This window comes from Lampetra planeri, chromosome 71 (genome assembly GCF_965212315.1).
Source record: "Lampetra planeri chromosome 71, kcLamPlan1.2.h2, whole genome shotgun sequence".
Taxonomy (NCBI): Eukaryota; Metazoa; Chordata; class Hyperoartia; order Petromyzontiformes; family Petromyzontidae; genus Lampetra; species Lampetra planeri.
In genome coordinates, this window is record NC_136176.1 from 18,325 (window position 1) to 37,092 (window position 18,768).

The 18,768-nt window shown below is 51.3% G+C and overlaps 1 protein-coding gene and 1 long non-coding RNA gene across 3 annotated transcripts; both read right to left on the reverse strand.

Annotated features, from left to right (window-relative positions):
* Positions 1-208: 208 nt before the first annotated feature.
* Positions 209-7,614, reverse strand: LOC144737532 (uncharacterized). Of its 2 annotated transcripts, none has more exons than XR_013589016.1 (3): positions 7,518-7,614; positions 5,710-5,771; positions 209-472 (listed from the first exon to the last, which is right to left on the reverse strand). It is a non-coding gene; the product is annotated as an uncharacterized LOC144737532 (long non-coding RNA). The 2 variants fall into 2 exon arrangements; XR_013589015.1 differs by having other exon boundaries at positions 5,191-5,771.
* A 2,816-nt stretch (positions 7,615-10,430) lies between these two features.
* Positions 10,431-18,530, reverse strand: LOC144737531 (uncharacterized). The gene is made up of 4 exons (XM_078620258.1): positions 18,299-18,530; positions 14,381-14,902; positions 12,685-12,960; positions 10,431-12,171 (listed from the first exon to the last, which is right to left on the reverse strand). The coding sequence occupies exons 2-4, from the start codon at positions 14,813-14,815 to the stop codon at positions 11,128-11,130; spliced, it is 1,755 nt and encodes a 584-aa protein (XP_078476384.1). The 5' UTR covers positions 14,816-14,902; positions 18,299-18,530; the 3' UTR covers positions 10,431-11,127.
* Between the last annotated feature and the right edge of the window lie 238 nt (positions 18,531-18,768).

Consider the following 18,768-nt stretch of genomic DNA (forward strand, 5'->3'; position numbering starts at 1 on the left):
TGCGGGAGTGGAGGAGCTAACGGAGGAGCGTGCGTGGGCGCGCGCGAGGAGACGCTGGTCCCCTGTCAGGACTAGCGGGGTGTGAGGAAGAGTGGAGGAACTGATGAGGTCGCGCGTGCGGGGCGCGCGCTAGACGACGCTGGTCCGCGGACAGGACCAGCGGGGTGCGGAGAAAGAAACTAAATAAAAGGCCAAAGGAGACCAACAGTGACCAACGGAGTCTTTTATTACAGTAGCCAGGTCACTTCTGAAAAATAGCTATATAGTTCAGTAGGCACTTAAAATAAAAAAGTTTAGTTAATAGCAGTTAGTATAAAAAAAATAGAAATGCAATAAACATGTCACCACGCATTATCGCGCACACTGAGATGAGCCGAGCAGCCGCAGAGGCGAGGGGGAGAGCGGTGATGCTCACGTGGGTAGGACATTTCCAAGCGCTTCGTCAGGCTGCAGGTAGAAGGAGGCCAGGGACCTGACGAAGGAGACGAAGGTGTGAGTAGGCGTCATCGCAAAACACCAATATCCCCCCTAGCCACGGGGCTAGACACAACACAGATACCCCCCCCTTGCCATGTGGCTGGACACAACACAGATACCCCCCTTGCCACGGGGCTGGACACAACACAGATACCCCGCCCCTTGCCATGTGGCTGGACACAACACAGATACCCCCTTGCCACGGGGCTGGACACAACACAGATACCCCCCCTTTCCATGCGGCTGGACACAACACAGATACCCCCCTTTCCACGGGGCTGGACACAACACAGATACCCCCCCCCCTTGCCATGTGGCTGGACACAACACAGATACCCCCTTGCCATGTGGCTGGACACAACACAGATACCCCCCTTTCCATGCGGCTGGACACAACACAGATACCCCCCTTTCCACGGGGCTGGACACAACACAGATACCCCCCCCCCTTTCCATGCAGCTGGACACAACACAGATACCCCCTTGCCACGGGGCTGGACACAACACAGATACCCCCCTTTCCATGCGGCTGGACACAACACAGATACCCCCCCTTTCCATGCAGCTGGACACAACACAGATACCCCCTTGCCACGGGGCTGGACACAACACAGATACCCCCCCTTTCCATGCGGCTGGACACAACACAGATACCCCCCTTTCCACGGGGCTGGACACAACACAGATACCCCCCCCCCTTGCCACGGGGCTGGACACAACACAGATACCCCCCCTTTCCATGCGGCTGGACACAACACAGATACCCCCCTTGCCACGGGGCTGGACACAACACAGATACACCCCCCCCTTGCCACGGGGCTGGACACAACACAGATACCCCCCCTTTCCATGCGGCAGGACACAACACAGATACCCCCCTTGCCACGGGGCTGGACACAACACAGATACCCTTGCCACGGGGCTGGACACAACACAGATACCCCCCCTTTCCATGCGGCTGGACACAACACAGATACCCCCCTTGCCACGGGGCTGGACACAACACAGATACCCCCCCCCCTTGCCACGGGGCTGGACACAACACAGATACCCCCCCTTTCCATGCGGCTGGACACAACACAGATACCCCCTTGCCACGGGGCTGGACACAACACAGATACCCCCCCCTTTCCATGCGGCTGGACACAACACAGATACCCCCCTTGCCATGGGGCTGGACACAACACAGATACCCCCCTTGCCATGGGGCTGGACACAACACAGATACCCCCCCTTGCCATGCGGCTGGACACAACACAGATACCCCCCTTGCCATGGGGCTGGACACAACACAGATACCCCCCCCCTTGCCATGGGGCTGGACACAACACAGATAACCCCCCCCTTGCCACGGGGCTGGGCACAACACAGATATCCTCCTTGATACTGGGCTGAGTGCATAAGCAACTGAAGTAGAATTGTGTTAAATAAAGTACATACAGTAAAAAACTCATGAAATAAACTTAAATGAAGAAAACTAGCAATAGAAACATGGGGAAAAACAAGCTCTCAGCATATAAAACAAGCAATGACATAATGCTACGAAATGAAAGAATTACATAACACGACAATAAATTCCTTAACCCTCGTGGAGCTCAAGCGAGGCGTAAGGTTGCCCCCCGCCTTACGTCTCGCTCCACGGTATTCATCCGCAAACCTCACTGTGCTGCAATATTTGCGCTTACGTAATTAACGCAAGAATGTCTGCATATCGATGTTTTATTGTTACGTGATTTATGGAAGCATTCCCATTAGGTTAGATTTCCTCAAGTCAGATCTTTCGCAACCTGGGGACTGTCTGTACATGAAGGAAGATTCGCATTGCCGTTTACGACAGATGCTGGTTAGTGAAGAGCATTCCAGATTGTAGAATGCCGGATAACAATATATTTTCCTGTATTTTAATACATCTTTACTTTCCAACGATATGCTGTACTAGTCATGAATTGGCATGTTTTGGTTATGTGACAAACCTTACTAATTGACCGTATTGGGTGGTGCCGGGATTAACGACATTTATTATATTTACGCAATCTAACCCAAAAACCTCGATTATGGACATTGGTCGCGAAAGCCTGCTACATATTCAACTGACAGCTTGGTAGTGTACCATTAAAATGTCAAGCAGCAACATTTTCAAAAAGAGAAAGCGTACAAAAAAGATGGCATCACCGTTTGTCCCTCTCCGATTGCTTGCCAAATACAAGGAAACTATTGCAAACGTGGCAGAGTGAGTAAAACTCGTAACTGCAAATCACAGACAGAAGCAAGCGACATCTTGTGTCGTTGACTCGGATTCATCCATTCTGGTCCCTTGCAAAATGTTTTTGACAATGCCTGAAAAACTTCGCTTTCACTGTTAACAAATAAATATTTGGCTCATATTTGCAGGTTGTTTTATCCACTGCAGAAGCACCAGTTACACCACTGGGGGCTTCACACGAAACCAGCCGAGAGGCGTTTTGATAACACGTTCACATACAAAAGACAAAGATCCCCCGTGTAGCCTTAACAGACTGTTGGGGGCAAGTGCCGATAGTGAGTAGCATCCATGAAGGCCGGCACGGCACGAGAGGGTGTTTGGCCAACATCAAGCCCGGCCGCCTTTGTCTCCCCAGTGGCGTTGTTTACACACTGTACCAGGTACTCATTTGACGCCGAGTCAACTTTAGGGGAGGTCCAGGAACGGTTCATATAATCGTAACCAGTGTTGGCGGCCATGAGCGGGAATCGAACTCGTGTCGCCGGGTTCATAGCGCAGTGTAGCGCTAACCGCTGCACTATTGTGCACATTCATTTAGGATTTTCTTTGGACGTCAGCTAATAAAGTACAGTAGATTATTGATTATTTGTGCTGACAGGGAGGACAGCCGTAGATAATTCAAAATCGCGGACATTAGATTACTTTTTTTTAAACTATGAACTTCATACATTAACAGTACATCTATCAACTAATTTACCTGGTGGTATTGAAACAATCCTTACATGCTTGTGTTGAACCAATGCCGCTTGAAATGATACAACAGCAGGCGTTGACGATGAAAAGCGTAAAAAACTATTCTGAGTTTATTGTCCGCTTATTTTATGGCCTGCTCAGATCTTCTTTCGGGGACTCAATTTGCTACTTTTAGCTCTAAACATCAAGAGCAGCGAGTGAGCCTCTATGAAGGCCAACAGCGTGCTGTTAGTGGTCGTGTAAGCAGCATCACAGCCGTCTTTGTCTCCCGAATCTACACTCGCAATGAACCGAGTACTCATTTAAGGCCGAACTGACCTAAGGGAGGCTCCCAAGAATGGTTTATATTTCGAGTTGCCGCTGTTTCTCCCCGTCAGAAATTAAATTACAGTGATACCTCGGTTCACGAACGCTTCTGTTCACGAACAACTCGGTTCACGAAAATAAAATTTCATAAAAATATGCTCCGGTTCACGAACTCCGCTTCGGTTCACGAACAGGAGCCGCGGCCATTTTAATGCTAATTCCAGGCTGTCACATGGTCGTGACTTCTTGTAGGAAGATCGTGGGAGAGAAGCAGAGACACAGAAAGAAGTACTGTGAGTACTGTGAAGACACTTTCAGTGACTTTTTGATTTTTGGTGTGCTTTTTAGCACATACAGTACTGTACTACTGTACTGTACAATACTGTACTTACTGTATTGTACAGTTCACCCGTTTGAGTGCTTACTGTACTGGACTCCCAATATGGCTCCCAAGAAGCATGGTGGAAAGAAGAAAGTGCGGAGCAGCAATGAAGGTGACAAGAACAGCAATGCAGGTGACAATGTGCAAAGTGTAAATGCAAGTGACAATGTGCCAAGTGGAAATGCAAGTGACAATGTGCAAAGTGGAAATGCAGGTGACAAGAATGTGCAGCGCAAGCATGGTGGCAAAAAGAAAGTTCAGAGCAGTAGTAAAGGTGACAGCAAGTTTGTGAAGAAAATAACCATTGAGCTGAAGAAGGAAATTGTAGAAAAGCATGACAGTGGTATTCGTGTGACTGGTCTGGCCTCGGAGTACAAGATGGCAAAGTCAACAATCTCGACTATTTTGAAAAACAAAGCCGCCATCAAAGGAGCTGATGTTGCAAAAGGAGTAACAATGTTAACCAAGCAGAGGACGCAAGTGCTGGAAGAGGTGGAAAAACTTTTGTTGGTGTGGTTGAATGAGAAACAGCTGGCAGGTGATAGCGTTAGTGAAGCTATGATCTGTGAGAAAGCCAGGAAATTGCAGTGATTTACTGCAAAGAAGCCCCTCTACAAGTGCAGCCAGTGAAAAATTCCGCAGAAGTGGCATCCAGTGTGATTAGACATGGTGATGCTTCCAGTTCTGACAAGGCCGCAGCAGAAGCCTACAAGTTAGAATTTGCGGAATTCATGAAGACAGAAGGATACCTCGCTCAACAAGTGTTCAACTGTGATGAAACAGGGCTCTTCTGGAAAAAAATGCCGAACAGAACCTATATCACGCAGGAGGAAAAGGCACTACCAGGGCACAAGCCCATGAAGGACAGATTGACCCTTTTGCTGTGTGCCAACGCAAGCACCGATCTGAAAATTAAACCACAACTGGTGTACCATTCTCAGACCCCTCGTGCATTTAGCGAACAAAATGTGAACAAGGCCAGACTGCCCGTCATGTGGAGAGCCAATGCCAAAGCTTGGGTCACAAGGCAATTGTTTATGGAATGGCTGCACGAGGTGTTCGCACCCACCGTCAGAAAATATCTTTCTGATAATCAGCTGCCTGAAAGGTGCCTTCTTCTGATGGACAATGCCCCGGCACACCCTCCAGCCTTGGTGGATGATATGGATGCTGAGTATGACTTCGTCAAGGTAAAGTTCCTCCCCCCCAACACAACACCACTTCTGCAGCCCATGGACCAGCAAGTCATCTGCAACTTCAAGAAGCTGTACACAAAGGCGCTCTTCACTAGGTGTTTTAATGTCACTGAAGAGACGTCCTTGACTTTGAAAGACTTCTGGAAGAAACATTTCAATGTTGTCCACTGCATTAACCTCATTGACAAAGCCTGGGAAGAGGTCACTCCCCGAACCCTAAATTCAGCCTGGAGGAAATTGTGGCCAGAATGTGTCACTGAACGTGAACATGACTTAGAAGGGTCTGAAGCAGAGGCAGTGGAGGAAATTGTGTCCATGGGCAAGAGTATGGGTCTGGATGTTGATTGTGCTGATGTGGAAGAGCTTGTTGAGGAACATAGGGAGGAGCTGACCACGGAAGAACTTTCTGAACTCCACAGTGAGCAGCAGAAGGCACTTCTTGAGGAGCATTCCACTGAGGAAGAGGAAGAAAGGGAGGAGGTTAGCAGTGATGCCATAAAATCCATTATGCAAAAATGGAATGAGTGCCATGACTTTTTTTGAAAAGCACCACCCCAACATAGCTGTCACGAACAGAGTGTTAAATCTCATGAATGATAATGTGGTCTCTCATTTCCGAAGGGTTATGTAGTGCAGGAAGAGACAAGTGACAATGGACAGATTTTTCAGCAAAACTGAGCCTGCAGCTAGGAGACAAATGAGAGAGGAAACCCCTGAAGGAGATCCCCCTGATGTCCTTATGGAGGGGGACTCTCCCTCCAAACAATAACCGCCTCCCACCCGCCTCCCACCTGCCTTCCTCCATGCCAGAAGTCATCTCAAGCAAGGTTAGTGTTCTCTCTTTATACATTACTATACTGTACAGTACTACATTAATGTGTATTGTAATTTGTTTCATATTTTTGTGCTTCAAAAACCAAAAAAAATGGTCAGAACGGATTAACCGGATTTACATTGAACCCTATGGGAAAATGTGCCTCGGTTCACGACCAATTCGGTTCACGACCAGAGTCAGTTCACGAATTAAGTTCGTGAACCGAGGTATCACTGTACCTTCATGCATCTGCATGTGGCGTCTTCATGAGACGACTAACTGCACGAGCTAAAGGCGTGTCTCTCTGTAAGCGCCACTCTGCCTTACGCGAGACTTAGGTTTTATATTTTCCATCATCTACTCCTTTAACGGATGTAGAAATTTAAACTAACTTCTTTCGCACCGTACGTAGCCAATGGTGCTAATCTGATGTGCGGAGCAAGAACAAACACTAAAACACAAAACGCACGCGCATGTAGGCCGTGCTATAAACAATGACCTTTGATTTCCTGTGCGGGCAAGGACGATACAGTCCACTAAAACTACGAGCACGCGGCACACCACCAGTGGCCGCGTCTCCTGCCGCGTGTGCAGGCGGTGCAACTGCACGGGCCCACACGGGCGGGGAGTTTCTGCAGTGCCATGCCACGTGGAGCAGAGGGGGACATTGGCAGGCTTCATTCTTGTGTTTCTTGCACCAGAACCAGACTCTCACACAGAGACCCAGATACTCTCACACAGAGACCCAGAGATTCTCACACAGAAACCCTCACACAGAGACCCAGAGACTCTCACACAGAGATTCTCACACAGAGGCCCAGAGACTCTCACACCAAGACCCAGAGACTCTCACACAGAGACCCTCACACAGAGACCCAGAGACACTCACACAGAGACTCTCACACAGAGACCCTCACACAGAGACCCAGAGACTTACACAGAGACCAAGAGACTCTTACATAGAGACCCAGAGACTCTCAACAGAGATTCTCACACAGAGACCCAGAGACTCTCACACCGAGACCCAGAGACTCTGACACAGAGACCCTCACACAGAGACCCAGAGACTCTCACACAGAGACCCAGAGACTCTGACACAGAGACCCTCACACAGAGACCCAGAGACTCTCACACAGAGACCCTCACACAGAGACCCAGAGACTTACACAGAGACCCAGAGACTCTTACATAGAGACCCAGAGACTCTGACACAGAAACCCTCACACAGAGACCCAGAGACCCTCACACAGAGACCCAGATACTCTCACACAGAGACTCTTACATAGAGACCCAGAGACTCTCAACAGAGATTCTCACACAGAGACCCAGAGACTCTCAACAGAGACCCTCACACAGAGACCCAGAGACTCTCACACAGAGACTCACGCGGCAGCGACTCCGTGAGCAGTGATGGCGGCGCGAGACCGCGCGCGCTGGGTGACACCACGTGGTGCTGACACCACGTGCCGAGTGCGCGCGCCGAGTCACGTGGGGGCGGGCGGCCATCTTACCTGGGGACAGTGCTGCACTGTAACAGCGGGGAGCGGCGGTGCAGCGGTTAGCGCGGTGCTTTGTGTAAACATCGTCACTAGGGAGACAAAGGCGGCCGGGCGTGGTCCTGGCTACCCACCCCCTCGTGTGCCGTGCATAGGTGCTCGCTAACAGCACTTGCCCCAACAGTCTGTTCAGGATATACGGGGGATCTTTGTGTGAGTATGTGTGAATGTGTGAGTCTGTGAGTGAGTCTGTGTGAGTGTGTGAGTCTGTGTGAGTGAGTGAGTCTGTGTGAGTATGTGAGTCTGTGTGTATGTGCACGTTTGGATCACCACACAAATGTTGTGAAACTCTTTCCCCGTGGTCGCTGAGGCCGCCCTCTCCTGGCCTATCCAGGGTCTGGAAGCGCAGCAAGCGGAGACATTTCCATCTCGAGGGGATTGAATGTTTCCCCCTCGCACGCGTTGGTTCTCTCCCCTCACATGCATACTCGCTCTTGAATGGAACTGGGCAAACATATGCCATGCAATGGGGCCCATTGCCTCAAACATCGCCCATGATATATTTTCCTCTTAAGGCAGCCGTGGTATTAACGAATGTGTTCAGTGACTTTTGTTATTTGTGCACCACTGCCAACGCGGTATCGACAAATTATCCCAATGTAGGACCACAGAGCTTGGGGATATTGTTGGTCGCACCGTACGTAGCCAACCGCGATAATCGGAGGTGCTGGCTGCTGGTGAAGGACAACAAACTAAGCACAAAAAGCAGTTCTAAAGAAATGGGTTGTCAAAGACATTTAAAAGTGCAGAGCTCCAATGGCTTCCAAATATCGGATGGAAGAGCGATGGCCGCAGAAGCGCATCTGAAAGCGGCACGCGATGAGGTGACCGCACCCCTCCTGAATCCCCCCGGGATGCACCCCAGAGCCCCCCTCTAACCCCCCTCGGACCCCCTCGGCGAAGACAGCGCAGATTGCCGCAGCTGCCTCGCCCGCACTGTGGCACTGCAGTTGTAGCACGTGGCCACACGGCGGCGGTGGAGATTACTGATTGGGCGTCCGTGTTGGTTAGGTCATTTAGAGGACATTCATGTTGGTTAGGTCATTTAGACGAGCAGGGGTCCCAAACCCCCCGGCCGCTGACCAGTACCAGTCCGTGGCCTGTTAGGAACCGAGCCGCACAGCAGGAGGTGAGCGCCTCTTTCCCGCACTGCGTACTTGTCTCAGTCAGCTTCTTTGAAAAGGTGGAAAGACCCAATCATGACCCCCCCCCCGTCCGTGAAAAAAGTGTCTTCCATGAAACCGGTCCCTGGTGCCAAAAAGGTTGGGGAGCACTGATTTAGAGGACGTCCATGTTGGTTAAGTTATTGAGAGGACGCCCATGAATGACGTCACGCACCTAGGGGGGGGGGAGGCTCAGACATTTGTGACGATGTGTGACGAGGGGGGGGGGGTTTGAGAAATGTGAGGTCACATCAAAATGCGTAACTTTAAATAAATATAGACAACGCGTTATACTTAATTAAATATACTTTTAATAAATGTTTTATCCTACAACATCATAGTGCAGCGGCACATTAAATACGCACTACAATGACAATACTTTAAAGCGATTTGAAGCGTGTTTTATTTTTTGTGGGGGGATGGGGGGCAGAGCTTTGTGACGTCATATTTGAGGGGGGGGGTCTGACTTTTCGTGACGCCGTGTGACGAGGGAGGGTGGGGTCAAAAATCGTCCAAAATCGCGTGACGTCATTTATGGATAGCCCCTTAGGTCATTTAGCTCATGAGGTTTTGGTCTCATTGCCACCTCCACCATGAGCAGAGGTCGCGGGAAGAGGCCACGCACCGACACTCGGGGCAGTCGTCCCCACTGTTGAAGTGGCGAGCTGCCGGTTTGGACAGGAAGGCCATTGTCCGAAGCGTCGCCTGTATGTGTTCTTCTTTTAAGGCCGCCGGGTTATTAACGAATGTGTTGATTTTGTTTAATTCGGGATTGTGTTCGTGCGCCGCTGCCATCGCAGCCAGAGATTCACCCAGGAGAGGGTGCCGTGTATCCGTGCACTCCAGTGACATCCGCAGGGCCAGGCTCGAGCCAGTGCGTGACAGAGTTATTTGCTGAACTGGATCCATGTCTATCAGAGTGGGTCCCTGCCAAGAGGACCTGGCAATTCATCAGTGTTGGTTCAAGCAAGCCTGACTGCTGATTAGTCACCAAGTGTCCAATCCTCACCAGGATGCTGCTTGTGTTGAATCAATGATGCTGCTGAGATCTACTCTCAAAAGGCTGACGGGATGAGTAGAACCACTCGCATTGTTTATGTGGAGATACGGCTATGAGGAGGCAGTTATTGAGAGATGTCAACTACCTCGCCTGGTATACAGGGAGACGTGGGTTCGATCCCGACCCCGACACCTGTATATTTGGAGTTTGCGTGTTTTTTCCGTGGTCGCGTAGATTCTTCTATGGCTTCTCTGGTTTTCCCCTCCACATTGAGAAACATACGTTTCTAGTATTTGACGGATATATTTTCAGATGATGAGCCACTTCATTGAGATATTATTTGTGACCAGGTAGCTTCTGAAAAAGAGCTATTGGACCAGTGGGCCTTACCTAGTAAATAAAAAGTTTAGTTCGGGCCACCTCCCGCACCACGCTTGTGAGCACAGGGACACCGCGTGCTCACCTGCAGATCGCATTACCAGCTTATATCCCGAGCTCACACCTTGAGCTCACGCCTTGAGCTCGAACTTTCAGTTCACACCTCCGGCTCATCACCTTCTGCTGAGCGCCACCAAGCACGCTCGGCTCAGGTTCTTTAATCACGAATACAGCAGCCGCGTTGTACAGACTCCACCAATATTCAGGGACATCTCCACCGCCACTCAGGGACATCAACACTACTCAAGGACATCTCCACCACTCACAGCAGGGGCAACGGACACCACCGTTGACATTTCACAGACGTGATTGAGATGCTCAGCAGTGATTCAGGTGCATTTTGATGACTCCATGAGAACCGTTCTTGATCTGCTGAAGTAGCAGCGATAATCCTCGTGCCACTTTTTTATTTCGTCCCAGAGCACCCTGCACCGACCGGGTCGTGACAGTGACAGCAGCAGTAGCGACATCGTGGCGCGTCACTGACACGGCTAAACACACATGAGCGGAGATGTAGTGGCGGCTGCAGGCAAAGGGCATCCCTCGCATGAACAATAAATCAAGCTACACTCTAGCCCACAGATATGTCGAAGACAAAGATCCCCCGTAAAGATTTAAGACTGTTTTCACAAGTGCGTTTAGCGAGCGCCTTATGAAGGCTGACATGGCATGCGAGGTAGCCTCAGCTAAATGAGTACCAGGCACTAATTTGAGACTGAGTCGATCACTGGTGTTGGCCATGAGCGGAAATTTAACTCCGGTCGCCGGCTTCGTAGCGCAGCAGGCTAACATGGAAAGGGTGCAGCGATGTTGGAATGTTATTTATTTTGTATTATTTCTTATTTGGGGTGGTGGTGTTGGTAGGGGTCAAGGTGTTTATAGAGTTGGCGTTTGTAGGATAGGTAACGTTGATAGGACTGTTGGGAAGAGTGATGGTGTCGGTTGGGGTGGTCGTATTGGTAGGAGTCATTGTGTTGGTAGGATTGGTGCTGGTAGGGTTGGTGTTGGTAGTGGTGTTGGTAGGAATAATGGTGTTGGTAGGGTTGGTGTTGATAGGGTTGGCGTTGGTAGGGTTGGTTTTGGTAGGAGTGGTGGTGTTCGTCGCAGTAGTTGCGTTTGGTCAGGGTAGCGGTGTTGGGAGGGGTGGTAGTGTTGGTAGGTGTGCGGATTCTAAAGGTGGTGGAGTTGGTAGGAGTGGTGGAGCAGGCATTGATCCGGGCCATGAAGAGTGATCTCTTTTCCCTCATGATCATGAGGCTGGACACATGCTCAGCTGGGGTGATGTGGCTGGGAGTGGTAGTGAGGGTAGAGGAGGTAATGTTGGTAGGCGTGGGATTGGTCGAGGTGGTGGAGTTGGTAGGAGCGGGGGAGTTGGTGGTTGAGCTGGTAGGGATAATTGAGCTTATTGTAGTGCAGCGGGCATTGGTGCGGGCCATGATCATGAGGTGACACCACTCACGCTCAACTGGGGTAATGGTGTCGGTCCTGGTGGTGGTGAAGGTGGAGAAGATGTTGTTGGTAGGGTTTGTAGGGGTGGAAGGGGTGGTGGTGTTAGTCAGGATAGTATTGGTAGAGGTGGTGGTATTTGAAAGTGTGATGGTGTTAGTCGAGATAGCAGTGTTGGTCGGGGTGGGGTTTGTCATGGTGGTGTTGGTAGGAATGGTGCTGTTGGTAGGAGTGCTGGTGTTGGTAGGAGTGGTGCTGTTGGTGGGTGCGCTGTTAAGTGTTGGTGAGCTATTCATCATGGAGCAGCCATCCAGCTGAGTCTTGAGGGATCTGTGGGTCCTCTTGATTTTCATGGGGTGGCGCTTGCCCCGAGCCAATTTCCACATGGATCCTCTCATGTGGCGGCTTCGGTAAACTCGTCCACGTTGCGATGACTTCTGTTTAAAACCGGAAACAAAATCAGTATGAGAGGCAAGAGATTGCAGTCTCCTTCTTCCCCTGTTGGTCACATCCACTCAAATATTTTTTGTCACTTGCCATCTGCCACACCACCACCATTGATTGAACACGAGTGTTGTACTTGCCTTTCAGTCGCAAATATCGGACAACTATTTGTAATCCACAGCATGAACAATGTGTGTGCTTGTAATAAATGTGTGCGACTTTGTCGAGGGTGTGAGTGTGATTTTTTATTTTTTGTTGTTGTAACGTTCTAACCTGCCTCTCCTGGACATCTGTGAAAAATAGCGTAATAGCTCATCGGATTCCTCCAGTATAAATATTATGATTCTGATTTGTGTCATCTATGCATGTGAGATTATGACATTTGCCTGAGTGATCTATATCCATGATGCCTCTCTGGGTGTGGTGTCTCTGTGTGTGTCTGTTGTGGTGTCCTGCTGATTCTCTATGTGACAGTGAAGCCAGCACACTCTCTCTCTCTCTGTTACCAGTTGATTCTTCCGCCAGACTCTTAGACTGGTAATGGTGATCCCCGCGCTCTCCACGTCGTAAGTGATGGCCACCGGCCCACTGTGCAGCATCTTCATCAAGGTCGTCCACCTTGAGGGAGACGGGTATTCTCCATCTTGCGGAACCGTCATCGAACAGCCTAAAGAGGAAGCTGCTTGAGGTACCATTTCGGCCAAGTTCGACCGAGCCTTTTGTTTCGGGAGGTTGGTGGTGTGGACGGCCATCTCTGGCATGGCAGGAGGTCGCGAACGCCACTGTTGAAACCATTGCACAAGTATTTGTAATGTACAGCACGACAACAAGTATCTTTCCCTCTCTTTAGTTCAGCCTTGACTAACAGCTGGATTCTCGGCAATAAACAAAAGTCATTGGTCACGTGCCATGGCCCTGCGTAGTTTGATCCTCTGGTTTTTCCCTCCACATTTAGAAACATTTATTTCGATAATTTAGATTATTTTGCTGCTATGAATGTCCAAATGATGTCACTTTGTTGATCTATCATTTGTGACCAGGTTCCGTCTGAAAAATAAGTTAGTACCTCAGTGGGCTTTGTATGATGGGGGTGGTTTAGTTTTATTTGTTTGTGTTTGGGTGATTTGTTAACCTTTCATGCACTTTGCACTATTATCATGTTTTTGTAGTATTTGTTGTTGTAATGTTCTTACCAGCCCCTACTGGACATCTGTGAAAAAGAACTTCATAGCTCATCGGATTCCTCAACCATAAATAAATAGTATTATTCTGACTCTACTGGCTGGGGAAATAGTTGTCCGCACCAGGGCAACTCACCAACGCCGCACATGGACAGCTGAGTCCAGCACATGTCCCAAATGCCACGCTGCCAGTAACAAAAAACACCCTTAAAGTTGCAGTGGATAATATTTAAGCATAATTGAGCAAGGTGTTTGCGACTTTGTCTAGGATGTGTGTGTGGATGTCATATATACTTGTGTGTGTGGTGTATGTGTAGGGGTGTTACGGGAGGGTGAACAAACACACGAGGGGTGGTTATGCCCGCACGCGGAAGGATGCTTACATTCACGTCCACATCGGTTAGCCCTGGGGGGCTGTAACGGCGCTGTGATCTCCCACGGCCCCACCCCTCGTGGGGGAGTTGCTATATAAGGCGGTGAGCCGGTGGGCACGGGGTTCAGTATTCAGCTTAACTAGTGAAGAGTGAAGACCGGCTAGATAGGCCCTGGGACTCCCCTGGATCGCTGTCCTTCTAAGGACCGACCAGGGCAAGCCAGTGGCGTGGCCCCGAGAGCCCAGAGCCGATGCTCTTGTAAGAGCCGGTCTGGTGGCTAAGGGTGCCGTGATCCTAGCTTGGCCAGAGCTGGATCAGCTAGCCTCCCCTAGCTCTCGAGTGGAGGACCTGGGAGTAGGCTAGCCGGGCTAGAGTTAATGGGGTCTCCCTGTTAGACGGGTGAAGGGGCCGTTACCCCTTCGAGTGTTGTATACATTGGCCTGTGCCGAGTGAAACGTTATAATACGTAAGTGTGCCTCCGACTACGTCGTCTACGTCTCATTTAACCTACTACATATGCGAGTGAGATTCTTAATTCTACGCAAGTGATCTGTACGCGTGATACGTCTCTGCGTGTGGTGGCTCTGCGTGTGGTGTCTGTTGCGGTGCCACACTATGGTCTGTGTAATCGTGAAACTGGCACTCACCACTGCATTCTTCAGCCACACTCCGAGGCTGAGGAGGGCGATCCCCGCACTCGCCACCTCGTAGGCAATGGCCACCGGCCCGCTGTGCAGCATCTCCATGAAGGTCTTCCACCCTAAGGGAGCTGGGTCGTTGTCTTCTCCTCCTCCTCCTTGGGGAACCTCCACGCCATGGCTGGGAGAGGAAGCAACTCGAGACTCGCTCTTGGCTTCGTGATCTGCGAGCCGGTCGCTGATGTGGACAGCCACGGTCGCTTTGGTGAGAGGTAGAGGCTGCCCAGCCTGTGGCGGTTGGACCTCCCAGGTCCCCCCCAGGTTAACCAGCCAGTTCGGGGAGAAATTCTTCTCCTCCGTGGGCCCAGACGTCAGGAACGCGTAGCTCGTCACGAGCAGCGCCACGAGGGTGCGTGAGGTACTGCGCAGCCCATGAGCCTCCATGGTGACTGCTCCAGGAGAGACTCCAGGAGGCTTCGTGCAGAGAGGCGCTCCTCAGCACGCAGCTCGCAGCGTGGCTCCAGAGGCACACTGGGCGGAAGCGGATATGACGTCAAGGCCCGAGGACGGATGTGTGTTGTCTCATCTGTGTGTCTGCATGTCTGTGTGTGTGTGCGGTACCGGTCCAGCTCCCGACAAAGGAGTGGCAGCCTCTCCTCCGCAGTGAGCGTTCGAACATTCCACGTGGCCATCCGTAGTGGCTTTTCATTGTTTCTGGAGGAGCCCCGAGGGTGAAGATTTAATCTCCTGGCTCCGCCAATTGGGGTTTGGCCAGGAGATGTCATAGACGCCTGTCCCCCCGGAGCCTCCGGCACAAGCTTATTAGTTACATATTTATGTTAAATTCGTAGTTTCGTGGTAATAAATTGAAGGTGGAGGGTGTACCAGCCCCTCGCACCCGTCCAGAGCCCCCGTTTAGCCACTGTGGTGGTCACAGACGCCATGAGGGTAGAGGCCAATGGGCATTGGCCCTCCCCCCACAGCACTGTACACGACAGTGTTGCCCATCCGGCACCGCGAGGAGGTAGGGGGTTGTTTTGCCGGACAGTGATGGGGCAGTAGTGGAGAGAGTGGAGAGTTTCCCACACCTGGGCAGTGTGCTTATGACCGGCTCCAGTTTAACAGCAGAGGTCTCACTCCGAATCAGTCGAGCGGCAATATCTTTTCATCGGTTGCGTAACACTGTGTGGAAAATACCTGGTCTGTCGCTCTGCGCGAAGCTTCAGGTCTTCTCGGCCACAGTCATTCCCTCCCTTCTCTACACTTGCGAAACGTGGACCCCCCTAATGGATCATCTTCGCCAGTTGGAAACATTTAGGCTGGCCTGCCTACGATCCATCCTGGGTTTAACCAGGCTGGATTGTGTGAGCTCACAAATCCTTGAAAGATCTGGGCAAAGTCCCATCAGTGAGCTCCTCCGGCAGGCAAGGCTGCGTTGGCTGGGTCATGTAGCCCGCATGCCCAGCTACCGCATGCCTAAACAGCTTTTATTCGGCCAGATCGAGGGGGCTAAACGGGCGCGTCACGGGCTAGAGAAGAGATGGAGTGATGTGGTACAGGAGGACGTGGAGCTGAGTGGACTTGCCGATGACTGATACCAGCAGTGTCAAGATCGGCCTCTGTGGAGGAGGCTCGTGAAGGACGCTACTGGGCAGTTGGAGGCAGTCGCCCTCCAACAACAACGGAGGGCGGAGCAGCGACACTCACAACAACAAGCGGAGCGCCGTGTGGCTAAAGCACAGCAAGTTGGTACAATAGGGGGCACAGGTGGTGCATTAGCCAGTCATCTCGGTCATCTCAGTCAGTCAACCCGTGGCACCTGGGTCTGCCCCGTGACCTCCTGCCAGCGGGCGTTCGACACTTCACGTGGCCTCAAGATGCACATGGCCTGGCACAAGCGTCGTGGTGACATCACCGCCACTTAGTGGCGAATGGCGGTTGTTGTTGTGTGTCTGCACCTGGTCTGTAGTGATTGGAAGGCATGGGCCAGATCAGTTCAATAACAACGGTAGGAGGCTGCTAGATTTTTGTGCAGCCAATGATCTTGTAATTCCCAACATGCAGTTCTGGCATCGGCGCATCCACACAACATCACGGATGCATGCCAGATCCAAACAAGAACATCTGCTGGACTACATAGTGACGGATCAGCGAATGCGAGCCCATGTCCTTGACACCAGTACCTACCGTGGAGCTGATCTGCCCTCCGACCATCAACTAGGCATCTGTAAGATGCGCCTGCCATTCTTCCACTCCGGTGGTGGATGTACACCCAAGACCCCATTCCAACCTAAGGTGGCCTGGTCTCAGTTAGCTGATGAAAGTTGCAAGCGAGAATTTCATCATCGCTTGCGGCTGGGGTTGGCATCGTCCCCCACTCCTCCTGATGTCGAGAGTAAATGGGCGAGGTTTAGGACTGTGACTCATGCAGCTGCAATGGCTGCTTTGGGTACGTGGTCCAGACCTCCCCAGAGACCCTGGCTGACAGAGGAGGTGTTCAGGATGGTTGAGAAAAAGCGACAGGCCCACTCTAATCGTCTACAGCATCCCACATCAGAGAATGAGGAGGCTTACCGCAGCCTTCGCTCGGAGGTTCGGAGAGCCGTGAGGCGCTGCAAGGATGGGTGGTGGTCACGGGTTGCTGAGGAGATGGAGTCTGCCTCAGTGACCCGCAATAACAAATCGCTCTTTAATTCCATGAAAAAAGTAACCTGCAGCGCCACATCTATTACCATCATTAGGGGAAAGAATGGTGATCCAATCTCCGATCCCCAGGAAAAGGTTTGCAGATTTTCTGAGCATTTCTGTGAGGTCCTGGGGGAGGGGAAATCCCTTACCCACGAAAACGTGGGACAAAGTGGGGATGACCCTGCTGAGGCTGCGGTGCCTTAAATATTGGAAGTCACCCCCTGTGAGTGGCTGGCTGAGGTGCCATCGGTTGAGGAAATACTGAAGGCGATCCAGAGTCTGAGACCAGGAAAGGCACCGGGCAGAGATGATCTCCCAAGCAAAATGCTGAGGGAGGGTGGCGTTTGTGCACAGACTGCCCTACATGACATCATAACAACAGTCTGGACCACTGGACGGGTTCCGTAGGACTGGAAAGATGCCCTGGTGGTCCCCCTCTTTAAGAAGGGGGACCGCACAGACTGTAACAACTACAGGGGCATCTCACTCCTCAGTGTGCTGGGAAAGGTCCTGGCAAGGATTATTCAACATCGCCTTGCTAGGCACGCTGAGGAGAGGCTTGCGGAGCCCCAATGCGGTTTCATGAAAGGGCGGTCTTTCACAGATGCCATATTTTCTGATCGTTTGCTACAGCAGAGGTGTAGGAAATTCCAACAAGACCTACATCTCTGCTTTATTGATCTGGTCAAGGCCTATGATACCATCAGTAGGCCTGGGCTCTGGGTTGTTCTTCGTGCTTTCATAGTCCCTGACCCTCTGCTCACGATCATTAAGGACCTTCATGATGGTGAGTGGGCCCGGGTAACACTACGTGGCTGGGAGTCAGAGCCATTCCCTGTACACCTTGGGGTGCGACAGGGATGTCCTCTGGCTCCCACATTATTTAACATCTATTTTGACCACGTAGTTCGTGAAGCCTTCAATAGCTGTACCGGGGGAATTTCCATTTGGTACAGATATAATGGGAGGCTGATCGATTCCCGGGTGCGGTCAAGGGATTGCTCCCTAATGGTCAACCCCGTTATGTATGCCGATGATTTGGTAATTGCTGCTCATTCAGAGGAGGAGTTAGAGATGCTTCTGCTGAAACTGGAGTGTGCCACTAAGAGGTGGGGCCTTACCATTAGCCCCACCAAAACTAAGCACCTGCCTGGGTATTTTGTACCATCGGACACTCCACCCCCACAACTCTCAATCGGTGATGGGGCAGTTGTGGAGAGAGTGGAAAGTTTCCCATACCTGGGCAGTGTGCTCATGACCGGCTCCGGTTTGCAGCGGAGGTCTCACTCCGAATCAGTCGAGCGGCAATATCTTTTCATCGGTTGCGTAACGCTGCGTGGAAGTTGCCTGGTCTGTCACTCCGCACGAATTTTCATGTCTTATCGGCCAGTCATTCCCTCCCTTCCCTACGCTTGCGAAACGTGGACCACCACCACTAACACCCCCACCACCACTAACACCCCCACCACCACTAACACCACCACCACCACTAACACCACCACCACTAACACCACCACCACTAACACCCCCACCACCACTAACACCCCCACCACCACTAACACCACTAACACCACTACCACACCACCACTAATACACAGCTCGGATCCACTCCTCTCGACTGATCTCCACACGCGATGCTGCTGCTTCTGCTGTTCTCTCCGCGCCTTTCGTCCAAACTTCCAGAGGCAAGTAGGGGGCGGGGCCAGGGG

Bases quoted from the DNA above. Each gene is read 5' to 3' on its own strand.
- LOC144737531 (XM_078620258.1), bottom strand. From the start codon at position 14,815: ATGGAGGCTCATGGGCTGCGCAGTACCTCACGCACCCTCGTGGCGCTG. The intron at 12,961-14,380 runs GTGAGTGCCAGT...TGGTTTCAACAG, and splicing joins TGTGGCTGAAGAATGCAGTG to TGGCGTTCGCGACCTCCTGC. The intron at 12,172-12,684 runs GTAACAGAGAGA...GGTTTTAAACAG, and splicing joins TCTGGCGGAAGAATCAACTG to AAGTCATCGCAACGTGGACG.